This window comes from Anser cygnoides, chromosome 34, assembly GCF_040182565.1.
Source record: "Anser cygnoides isolate HZ-2024a breed goose chromosome 34, Taihu_goose_T2T_genome, whole genome shotgun sequence".
NCBI classification, from domain to species: Eukaryota; Metazoa; Chordata; class Aves; order Anseriformes; family Anatidae; genus Anser; species Anser cygnoides.
The window spans coordinates 662,037-674,037 of record NC_089906.1 but is presented as its reverse complement, the minus strand read 5'-3'; the positions used below and the strand labels follow the sequence as shown (position 1 = coordinate 674,037).

At 50.7% G+C, this 12,001-nt stretch overlaps 1 protein-coding gene across 7 annotated transcripts in view; it reads left to right on the top strand.

Annotated features, from left to right (window-relative positions):
• LPAR2 (lysophosphatidic acid receptor 2) overlaps positions 1-12,001 on the top strand; it is an 18,438-nt gene extending 6,437 nt beyond the window's left edge. For 4 of the 7 annotated variants that reach the window (XM_048054935.2, XM_048054936.2, XM_066986509.1 and 1 more), the window contains exons 2-3: positions 5,312-6,054; positions 10,191-12,001. In XM_048054935.2, the coding sequence (XP_047910892.1) occupies positions 5,322-6,054; positions 10,191-10,492 (1,035 nt within the window). In that variant the 5' untranslated portion in view covers positions 5,312-5,321 and the 3' untranslated portion in view covers positions 10,493-12,001. Of the gene's footprint in view, positions 1-378; positions 1,155-3,850; positions 3,958-5,311; positions 6,055-10,190 lie in introns of those variants that run through there. The other 3 variants (XM_048054932.2, XM_048054937.2, XM_013201813.3) reach the window with 3 other exon arrangements.

Genomic DNA, 12,001 nt, shown 5'->3' with positions numbered 1-12,001 from the left:
TTGCGCTTGGAGATAACATTGTTCCTTGGGGAACAGATGATGGTAGGAGGAGGGTGGGAGAATAGGAAATTGGAGCAGAATGGAAATTGTTGGGGCCTTTTCAAGAGGCGTAAATCAAAACGAATGTGTGTTGCAAATCTGGTGCTCTGGTTTTTTTTTTTGTTCATAACTTCCACAGCTCCGGTTTGTTAGCACGCAGTGTGCTGTCTGTATTTGTATGGCACTTAGGTAAGACAATCTTGGACAGTCCCTTGACGTATTAGAAATACGAGCACTTTTTTCTAGTAGTGGCATGTGGTTTTTTTTTTTTTTTTTTTTTTACTGAGTTGGGGTAACTTTTCTTCCCAGCCTGTGCCTCAGTTTACCTTCTGTCTCATGACATCTCTTATACCTTACTGAAAAAGCTGCTGCCCCCCCCCCGTCCTCGTGTCCATCAAGGCTTCCTGTGTGGTGTGAGGTGAGTGTCTGCCGCAGCAGATGCGGGTGACCAGATCCTGCCTGAGCAGCACGCCGGAGACGTGGGTGTTCAGCTGTAGCATGAAATAGCATGCAGCGTAGCTGTGCTACGAGAACGAGACTTTCAGGTCCAGAGGCAACGCATCGTCCCAGGAACACACCCGGTTGTTCAGCTGCCACCCTGCAGCGGCGCGAAGGTTTTGGGGCAGCGGGCGAGGGGTTGGCGTGGGGTGACCAGGACCGGAGGAGGGTGCCCGTTCCCACACCTCGCTGCTCCTCCTGCCAGCGGCGGGGCTGCCCCGCCAGCCTGATGCCAGCAGATCGGAGCAGACCCGTTCCAGCCAGACCCGGGCCAGCTCCTCCAGAACCGGAGGTGCTTGGAAAAATGCCTCTGAGAGGCGAAAAGGACTCGGGTTACAGCTCCGGGGTGGATCGGGGCTCCTGCAAGGGCCCGCCTAGGGGAGGACCCAAGGAGGGACGGGCTCGCAGAGCCCTTGCAAACTTGCCTTTAGAAGCCCGTGGTTCGCAGCCCATCACGGATCGAAACTTTTCCTGGGAGGCACTTGGCTCTTTCTGGCTTGGGAAGCACCTCTGCCCTCCCGACATGGGGATCTCCTTGCTGAAGAGCTGGCCTGGTTTCCTGTGGTGGGGGGACCAATGCTAAATGTCAGGTTTGGATGCAGTGGTTGTGCTTCCAGGTAAGAACACTTATTCTTTAGAGTAAGACCTTGTGCTGTTTATGGCTTAAATGACAACGACAAAAAAAAAAGGAGCAGCGGTTTGAACGTTTGGCCACATAAACTTACGTGCAGCGGACATGGGTAGAAACAAATTGGATTAGAGTCCCTGTAAGCTGACTTCTATATCCATTGTTCTGTTTTAATCAACACTAATTGTGGTTATTGGGGGGGGGGGAGGGGGGGATAAAACCAGCCATTCATCCCTGTTCATTTCCACGCTGCGATCGATGGCTGGCAGCTTGTTCCCAAATGCTGAACGTCCTCCCAGGTCTCGAGGAGCTGAGCAGCATTTTCCACTTGTGCAAGCAGGAGGAAACGGAGAAGGGGGGACGCTTGCACCTTTACTTTCTGCGTAAAAACTCTGAGCTTACTGTGAACCTAGAGCAGAGACTACCTGAGTAAGAAGGGGGAGAGCACATGTGTGTGTACGGATAACTCGGGCAGGGAGAAAAGGCATTCTGCACTCGTTCTGTGTGCTCACACGGCAGTGGTTTCTACCAAGGACTGCCTGCAAAGCCAGACTCAGTGTGAAGGGGGAGAGACTTGAGCTGAGCTCGAGGCAGCGTGGTTAGAGCAGAGGACGGGTCTGTGCATTGCTCAAAGGGCCGCTGTAGTTGTTGCGGTGTGTAGCTAGCATTTTGTTTTACCAAGTCAGCAATACTGCTAGGGAAAAATCTTGTAGGATCCCGTTGAAGAGTGTAAGGCCACGGACGGGGGTTGCTCGGACACTGAACAATAGGCTCCTCCAGCTCCTTTGTGCATCATGGCCCCAGCCTGCCTTTCTGTCTGCTTGCTGCTGTGGGCAGGGTGTTTCTTTTCCCTGGCCTGCTAAATTCTGATTTGCAGCATTGTCTGCCCTTGCTGCCAAGCTCCAAGGGTGGTTTTCTAATTGCAGAGCGGCAACGAGCTGGTGTGCCAGCTCCCAGGGCCTGCCACAGGCATTTACCTGTCATTTACCCCACCCAGCTCGCAGAATTGCATGGGTCCAGCTTGTGACCTTGCTACCTTTCAGAGGGATCGCAGCTCTCCGGCTTCTTGTTGTGCTCCAACTGGGTCTTGCCTACAGAAGCAGTTGAGAAATTGTCATTAGGATTAGCAACTTTCTACACTGCTGCTTTATACATGCAGAGCACAGCTCCTTTGTGGGTTTGTGCAGCTCTGTAGTCCCCTCCCCCTGTCTGTGTACCACTGAAGTACTTGTGCAACGCTGTGAAAAAAGTTCACAATTTGGGAGCGAGCACTCAGGAAGCTTGCGGGGCACATCATAGCTGCTGAACTTCTTTTTGCAACAAAATCAGATTGGTTTCCGTAATATAGTGGCAACTAAAGGTAGTTTAATCTGGATTCAATCTGATTTAAAGGTAGTTTAATCTGGATTTCATTTGTTTTAGTGTCAGCTTGGAAATCACTGAGGAAAACCCTAGGTCCATCGCCATGTTATTTCACTTTGATATTGTAAGGCTTCTTAAATTTAACTATGGTATGAGCTGTCTTTGCGCTACAGCGTGCACAGGCAAGCGCCCGTGCCATGACGATCTTCAGACTTGTGTCCTGAGGGAGGGAGCGCTTAACGCTGCTCCCCAGCAGAAATGTGAATGGGATTACAGGGCCCTTGAAACTTGCTCCCTGTTTATGTGGGTGGATAGCACACGGGGCGCTTTGAACTTTGATGCCACTTCAGGTTCTTCCAGCCTTCCTCCCTGGGCAATCCTTGTACGTAATCTTAAAAAACAAAGTGATTTATCTAACTTCGGCAGCAGTTTCCTTTTTGGTTTGGGGTTTGTGCTTTCAAAACTCTTTTGCAATAAGAACGGCCTAGCCCTGGATTTCACGTAGATGATTTCCACGTGGAGATGCGGCCGGTGCCTCCCCAGATACACCCTGCACAGGTGGCCATCTACTTGCCTGTGATTCACCGCGGTTGTGTTCATCCAGTTCCTTAGCTTTCCTCCCTTCCTCATTCTTCCATCGCTTTCTGCTGTTGAAACCCAAACCCTCACCAGCGATCTGCTAAGTCTCCATGTGGTATCTCGGCAGAACCTACTTGGTTGCTTTCACCCCCTGTGCTGAGCTTGGACCGTGCTACTCGCCCAAACAGCCCTACAGCTTGACGTCTACAAACACCATTACCTGGATGGAATTACTTCACTATGCCACAAGTGTCCCATGGGATCGGTTGATTTCTCTTTATCCTTTTTCCTCACCAGCATTTATAAGGATATTTCCCTATTCAGCAGCAGAGATGGGATTTTTTTAAGCAAAGTTGTGCTTTTTTTTTTTTTTCCATCTTGTGGCTGAAGCAGGCTGATGTGGAGCCCACCAGGCAGTGGAGATCAGAAGCTCAGCAGCACGGCAGGCTTTCCAGACCCAGCCGTCCTGTTTGCACAGCTCGGCGGTGTGCGCAGGCAGGGCTGGGCGCGGTGCAGGTGATAATGAGCCGGCCTGCCCGCGATTACCTCTCCTCCCTGGTACCAGCGACAGCGTTGCTGTTGTGCCAGGAGCTGCTGCTGAAGCGTCCAGGAACACGGGGAGGTTGCTGCCAAGAGAGCAGAGGAAGATGTAATTAAGGCTCCTGAACTCTGTTGCGGGTTCAGGGTGATTAAAATGAATTGCAAGTCAGTAACTTTGTGTTTTTTTTTTCTCCCTGTCTGGAGAGGATAGTGCTCTTGCTGCATGGTCTCGGGCTTTCTCTAAAATGAGAGCGGTGGTTGAGCTCACGAGAGGACAGGAACCAGTGACTTCATGAGCAGAGCTCAGGAGGGTAAGGAAAAACGATGTCACTTTTCAGCACCTCGCGGTGCTGGGAGGAAGGAGGCTGCAGGCTGGGTCTGCCCTTCCCAGCAGGGACTGCAGCCAGCCCTGACTTGAGATTTCCAAGCTCTTGGTTAGGAAAGGAACACGAATATCTGCTGTGGGATGTAATGCTTGGGCTTCTCATCCCTTGGGTTTGTTCATGGTGTTGCATTTGTCACTTTTTTCCACAGACAAGCAAAGATGTGTCAATTACCAGGTTTAAATCCTGACCCCAAAGCTGTAATGTAAAGCATCTTTCAGCTTAACGTGCTGCCTCGTGTTTGGTTGTCCACAGGACGGGAAGTTAAAATGTCAGAGAGGCACGTGGGCTTTGAAAATTAAGACTTATTGTTACGGTCCAGACAAACGGCTTGCCTGCTCTTGCTCCCAGCAATGCCCAGTGCTTCAGAGAAATGTGGAAAGCCCTTCCTGAGACTTGCACATCTCTTCCTATCAAATTGTCACCAAGTATAATGAGTCTTGAATTGCAGCCTTGTTCCAGACCTGGAAGGGAGTTGCTTCCCGCACAGGTGACTTGCTCGTTGATGTTTTGAAGCGTGGGATGCTGACCCACATACTGGTGTGTAGACTAGAAGTGCTGCAGCTCTTCCTGACGATCCAGCTCATCAAGATCCAGCCCCACGGCAGTACGTGCAGGCTTCTTGCTGCCACTTACTTTCTTGGGCCTGGCTCTAGGTACTTTTCCTCTTGGTTCTGAGTTTGGAGAGTGCTCATCTGGTCTGGAAGGACCAGCCAATGCTGTGTGTAGTGGTGTTCAGGAGCAACGGTGGGCTTATATCAGCCTTGAAGCGATAAAGCTACCCCAGGCGAGATGAGATGCGTGCTTCCTGAACCAGAAGCAGCAGTCCTGGGGACTGCAACAGCTGCAGAGGCTCATTCTCCATCAGTGTTTTTTAGCGATTGCCTGATAAACCTCCTTTGCTGCTGCTTTGTTTGTGCATTTCTGAAGCGGGACATCTGGGACAACAAAAATAGTTTTGTCTGTCATCCCTGAGAGACTGCATGGGGCAGGCAGGGAGAATCTCTTATCAGATCTGGCAGGCATCTCCCGAGAGCATTCAAGGTTTCGCTGCATCCTCAGCATGGCTTTGAGGACAGATGAGGATCCAGCCCGGGAGATGTGTAGTTTTTTTCTCTCTTACAGAATGCGGTTTCTTGTTTTTGAGGCTGTTTCTGCGTGTGTAGAGCTCATCCCCCTGTCTGTGTGTGTGTCAAGGGCACTAAGGCGATGCTCAGCATCCTCTGGGCCGGTAAGAGTCGTATGGGCACGACGAGCTAACGATACTCTGCTCCCTCCTCAGGACAGCAGCGATGAAGCACTGCTTTTACAATGAGACGGTGGGGTTCTTCTACAACAACAGCCGCAAGGAGCTGACCACGTACTGGAGGACGAAGGACGTCCTGGTGGTTGCCCTGGGCCTGACGGTGAGCGTCATCGTGCTGCTGACCAACCTGCTGGTCATCACCGCCATCATCATCAACCGCCGCTTCCACTACCCCATCTACTACCTGCTGGGCAACTTGGCAGCTGCTGACCTCTTCGCTGGCATCGCCTACATGTTCCTCATGTTCCACACGGGGCCCAGGACTGCAGAGCTCTCCCTGAAGACCTGGTTCATCCGTCAGAGCCTGCTGGACACCAGCCTGACCGCCTCCGTGGTGAACCTGCTGGCAATCGCGGTGGAGAGGCACCAGACTGTTTTCACCATGCAGCTGCACAGCAAAATGTCCAACCAGCGCGTGATGATCCTCATCTTCTGCATCTGGGTCACGGCCCTGCTGCTGGGGCTCATCCCGTCCTACGGCTGGCACTGCCTCTGTGCCCTGGAGAAGTGCTCCAGCATGGCGCCGCTCTACAGCAGGAGCTACCTGACCTTCTGGGCCATCTCCAACCTGGTCATCTTCCTCATCATGGTGGTCGTGTACACGCACATCTTCATCTACGTGAAGAGGAAGATGACGCGGATGTCCAAGCACACCAGCTTCCACCCCCGCTACAAGGAGACCATGATCAGCCTCGTCAAGACGGTCACAATTATCCTAAGTAAGTCCCCTTGCTCGAGTCGATGCCCCCATCCTCCGTTCTGGGCTGCGTGGGGCTGCAGGTGAATGCCCTTGGGACAGGGAGGATGGGGAATTGCCTCTCTGCTTCTCTGAAGCTGCTGGGGTGCTCGTTGGGTTTGGCTGCTGGGCAATTCAATGGTTTTGGGACTGAGTTTTGTGTGAGCCGTGGTCGGGGCAGGCAGGCAGAGAGAATGCAAGCTCCCGAATCCCTTCTCTGGCTAGCAGAGAGAAAAGGGGCTGTTACTAATGTCATTTTTGTAATATCTGACTACGTTCAGGTGCTTTAGGCAAGCAAAAAGCCCTCTGCTCTTCCACGGAGGAAGCACACAACGGTTGCATGGCACTAGAGCCCATAGTCAGCCCTTATCAAGAAGGATTCATCCTTTTAAAGGATGGAAGGAGGTTTGGGGCAGACATCACAAGGTGACAGGGAAGACAATGAGGGAGTTCTGTCCAAATTCCTCCGACTGTTTACTGGAACAAAGCACTAAACTTTGCTCTGATTTTTTTTTTTTTAAGCAGCCAGTGCTGGGTCTGTCTGCGCTGGTAAATAAATTACTGGGACATCTCAGCTCACGGTCGGAGCGGGGTCTCCAGCAGAGCGCTAAGTGCCTGCGAGTTAGCCCGGCTGGGTTCAGTTTGTAGTGCAAATAGGAGCAGATCAGTGACTGGAAGTGGTTGGCACTGAGGCTCTGCCTCTCCAAGCTCTTTAACATCATCCAGAGACCTAACCTTATGCGGGTATGTTCTGCAGGGTGCTGTGCGTCTTGGTAGGCCGGCGAGGCTACCGAGATAAATGGGTAAATGCTGCTTTCAAACACCATTTTGTGCGTTTTGTCTCTAAGTTGTGCAGAGGCTTCTGTCTGCAATCTCCAGACAGCAGCGGGTGTGCGGTTGTCTCTGAAGGACACCTCCGAGGAATACTGGAGATCTAACAAGGCAGGCTGGCGTGCTCGTGAGTTGATCAGCAGATCGCTCCACGACATTTAAAAATCCGTTTTACTGGTCTAGCAAAGTTCCTTTAGAGCGACATAAATCAACGCGTTCGGGTTTTCTGCAACCCTGCTCGACTCTGGGCTTACGGTCACAACCCCTGGCTTGTAAATCTTGCCTGATAAGTGCAGAATTTGCTCAGTCAGGGAAACCTCGGAGCTGCAAACAAAGACTACTCCCTTGCAAACTCCTGCTGGCAGCGTCGGGCTCGGCAGTGGGGGGAGCAGAGCGGAGCAGCCTCTGCTGCTCGGTGCGTCCCTGCTCGGGGGCACTCCGCTGCTTGCTGCGTCCTGTTGTAACTTGCAGGCACCGAAACTGGGGGGAGGGTTGTGCCTGTTCCTGCCTTCTGCGGGATGCCTCCTTGCCTGCCTTGCGATCTCGCCATCCCTTGTGCGCAGCTGGGAGCTCCAGCTGCCTCGGAGCCGATCAGATGCAGCGTAGAGGGTCTAAAGAATAACTTGCTTTTTATTTTCTGCAATCCAGAGCAGAGGGGGAAAGCTTTGTTTCCTCCATTTCTTCTGGAAAAGTATCAGAGGGGTCATCCCATGGTAACAGCAGGACTACTTAATTTTATGGCACTTCAGTCTCCTCTGGAAGAGGGTTGGCAGGGTGGGAATGCTGGGCTACAAGGAAAAATGCAATTCATGCTTGGTGCATCGCCTTGTTTTGGGATATCCCTTTCCTCTTATTGTCCCCAACTCCTGGCTTGGCTTGCCTGCTTTTGTCTTCTCCCTCGAGTGAGAAATGCTTGGGTCACAGGAGGCTTGGAAAAGCTGCTGTGGTTTCACGAGGAATTTGGTGGCTGGGGCTGGACAGAGCGGGGAGGAAACTCATGTGGAAAGTTGAGGGAGAGCGAGGAGCTCCTCGGGCCTCTAGGACTCCCGTAACCCGAGGGCTTTTTCCCCTTTCCTGCAGTGTTGGAAGGAAGTGACTGTTTCATACAGGTCACTTGCACGGGTAGGAACAAGGGGAGGAATTCCCCAACGCAGGGACAACACCTTCCAGCTCAGCCCCAGCGTGTGCTTGTGACTGCAGAGGGTTTTTTCCTCTCCCTGTGAAAGCCCTGGTGTAATTCCTTCTCCACCCTAGCTCCCTGGCCTTCTGCAAACTTGGACTCTGCTCAGAGGAATGCTTTGCGCCTTATGCATCAGAGGGTGTAGCTGCTGGTGAGCGTGGAGGAAGCAGAGGGTGCGGCGTAGAGGCTGCATGCCTCCTCGCTGCAAGGCAAAGTACCCGCAGTGTAGAAATCCTGCAGGTCCTGGGCACTGAGAAGCTGGCCTGGGAAATCAACAAGAAGTTCAAGGGACATCTGGAAGGTGGTAGGGAGTTTCCCACAGGCCACTTGAGCGGGATGGGGTCCCCTGATGAGTAAACCACGGGGCTGAGTTGCTATGGCCATGCTGAGGGGATTATTAAGAGTTCAGACTTCTTTTTGGCATACTTTAGTTTCCATTAAGGAGCAAAGCAAGCAGCGAAAACTTTCTAGGTACTTCTTTTTCCCCCCTTCCATCTTTAATATTCACCTGGCTTTACTTAGTGCTGCTGGGAGCCGGTCTCTCCAGAGAATCTGGCTTTCGTTGCAGATGCTGAAAACCTGGCCAAAAAAGAAAGCTGCATCACAAAACAAGCAGGTCCCTTTCCTGCAGATTGACTCGATTTAAAGGAGAAGCGTTGGACCTTCCCTCGTGACAGCCAGGCGTCTATTTTATAGTTTTGCTAATTTTAAAGGGGGCAAAGCAGAGTGCTGGCCGCGAGTGCAGGGAAAGCTGCCTGGCCCAGATGCGGTGGCTGCTGTGTTGACCTTCTGGGAGCACAGTTTGCTTAAATAAAAAGGGTTACAGGATGCAGTTGCCTATAATCAGCCCCAAACGCTTCAAGAAACCCTGGAGATCCTTTACATGTGTTCCCCTGGCTCTTCACCAGCGCGGCGTTTCATTTAATGACAGCTTTGAATTCAGCCTCTCATTCTGGTGCGACTCCTCTGGCTGTGTTGTTCTTTCCCGTCTCAGATGTTTTCCAGTAAAGGGTGTAGCTGCGAAGTTCTCGGCAAGCCTGGTTCTCTTCCACCCCTTCCCAGGAGACGCAGCAGGGTGCAGCTCCCGTGCTTCAAGACACAACCTCCTGCATGAGCTCCCGGCGCGCTGCTGGGCGAGTGCTCCGTTTACGTCAGCCCGAGAGTTAAAGCCGTGACCGTAAAAAGGGATTTAGGAGCTGCAGGCACCTCCCGCTCCATGCCAAATAGCAATTAGCCTTTTGCCCAAGAGCTTTGCAGGTGGTGGCAAGAACAGACCGAATCAGTGGTGGAGCCCGTCCGGCTCAGCCCTCGCGTTGGCCGGCCCATTGCTCGGCTGTGTGGTTGTGCAAGGTGGACTCCATCGCCCTGCCCTAGCGTTGACCACGGCTCTTCTAAACTCAGGCTGTTAACCCAAAATCCCCATAAACTGCAGGGACGGCGAGGATGACTTCATTCAACTTGTATTCCTCTGGCTCTTCCCTAACTTTTATGCGGGAAGAAGGGGAGGCTCTCGTTACAAAGCATTTTGTTTTCCCAAGCAGATTCTAGGCACGCTGAAGCCCTGCTTCCCAGGACATGTCTGAGCATTGCTTGCTGATAGGAAGTAGAGAATAATTTTTCTCCTTTTGCTTCCACGTGGCTTTTGCTTTTCTTTGATTTTTAAGCTGTTCCTATCTCGAACCTGCAATTTTTTTTTCCCCCTTTCCATCTCATTTTCTTCCACCTCCCTCCTGCTGAGGAGGGGGAGTGGGAGAGCAGCTGTGTGGGACTTGGCTGCCCATCGGTGTTAAACCACACCAGCACTTCATCTCCGCTTTGTAAATGCAGTGATGGGAGGTAAGTCAAGCTACTTGGAAATGTTTGTGAATGTACGGGGTGGGGGAAAGGGGAGAAGAAAAGCCAACGTCTCCATTTTCAGTAGTTTGTGGCAGAATCCTCAGGCTTCCTCCCAAGCACGAAGCAAAAATTTAGAGGGGAAACTGGTGTTTTCCCTGTTTAATTTTTCCACTACGTAAAACACCAGTGGTTCCGCTGAGCATCCCTGTGGTGAGTGACTGGGCAGGGCCAGGAACCTGCTTTTTCTCTAACGGGGGTTCTTCTCTTCCCAGGTGCTTTTGTTATCTGCTGGACTCCAGGACAAGTTGTGCTCCTGCTGGATGGCTTGGGCTGCAAGAGCTGCAATGTTCTCGCGGTGGAGAAATACGTCCTTTTGCTGGCAGAGATCAATTCGTTGATAAACGCTATTGTCTACTCTTACAGGGACAACGAGATGCGTAGCACGTTCCGGAGGATCCTCTGCTTCATCTGTTATAGGAATTCCAAATACACACCCACGGTGGTGAAGTTAAACACCACAGACCGCAGAACACTTTCTCAGAACGGGCACTTTACCGTGGACTCCTCTATTTAGCTCTTCAGCATCGCTGCTCTGCGGTGGCCACTTTCTGGATTAAAAAAAAGAGCAGAGGCTAAGAGCAACCTGCTTCTAAAGCAGTAGAGACTTCTCTGTTGTGCTCAAGCATAAATGTTTCTATAGAATGCTTGTCATCGATAAAGGACGAGGTGCTTTTAAGGAACTGCTGAATGGTGCGTTGTTTAGGACAAACGTACTTTGAGTAGCATTGTTATTAAAGACTGCTGTTTCTAAAGCAAGGTTGATTTAATTTAGCAGCCTCTAGAAGCATGCTGTATGCAACGGGAATCTCGTGTGATCTCTCCACAAGGAAAGTATTCTCTTGGTACTTCAGTATTACTGCCTTCAGAAATAGTCATTCCGGTGGTAGCGTGCTCCAAAGACCCAAAGCCCTTCAGTTTTACGCATCGCTTCCTAAACAGAGCTGCCTAGTGTTTCCCAAGAGGGCTCTTATTCGGGTTGTGTTCCACACTTTTCAGAAGTCGTATTCTTCTTAAAGCCTCTTCAGAGAGGAATCTGTTTGAATTGCTTCCTGAGAAGCAGATTCCTGCTTTCCGAAGTGTCTGTTACTGAATTTCAAAGTATTTTTGGGCTGCTGGAGGGTGTCTTAAGAGCACCTAATTCTTCCCTAAAATGGAGAGTGGTGCTGTAACTAACTGCAGTTGTGTTTGTGTTCTGCTAAGTGATACCATGTGGTATGCACAAGTTCATTGCCTATTCATAAATGTGGAGTGAGTCATGTTCCCATTAAACCATCTTTCTACTCGCTGAAAGCCCTTTGGGACAGGTTTAGGTTAGATTCCAAGGCAATCAGTATTTTTGCCTTAGGTTTTAATGTGCAGTTTGTACCTTAATATTCAACTGTGCCAATAATGTGTTAAGTCTGTTCAAATGTAGTCTTTCTCTCAGCAAAGCACCGTAAGAAAGTTAGCAGTATTATTTAATATCAGTGCGAGTAGGATCTAGTTTTCTGAGCAAATCCATTTGCTGCATCTGACACGCGATGTAAACAGTCCCTCTTGATTGTGAGGCCATGACTGGAGAGCAGATGCTCTGCTGGCAGAAGAATATTCATGGCCAAGGAACTGTAAATGCTTTTTGCAGGTTTCCCTCACCTTCACGTAAATTTTTAACGGTGTGAATGTGCCTGCGTCAGTCCAAAATCGATAGTCATGGGTTTTTGTGAGAGCGGAGAGGCTAACAGAAGGCAGTTTTTTGAGTATTTGCATTGAAGTCTAAACTTGGAATTTCAGGGTTTTTTAATAAAATGGCCTGGTTCTGTCGGATGACCAGCTTCCTGATCGATCACCTCAGGTGACTTGGCAGAGAAGACAACTTACTGGAGGGATTGTTGTTCAAATGCACGTGTATGGACTTTCTTGCAGAACATGGTCAGGAAAGTGACTGTGTTAAGGTGACACACTCTTGGATCGACTAAAACAGCCTTGGAATATGGTTCCTGTCTTTGTGTCCCAGAGACTTTTTGAATAAATACTTTGTCCTGGG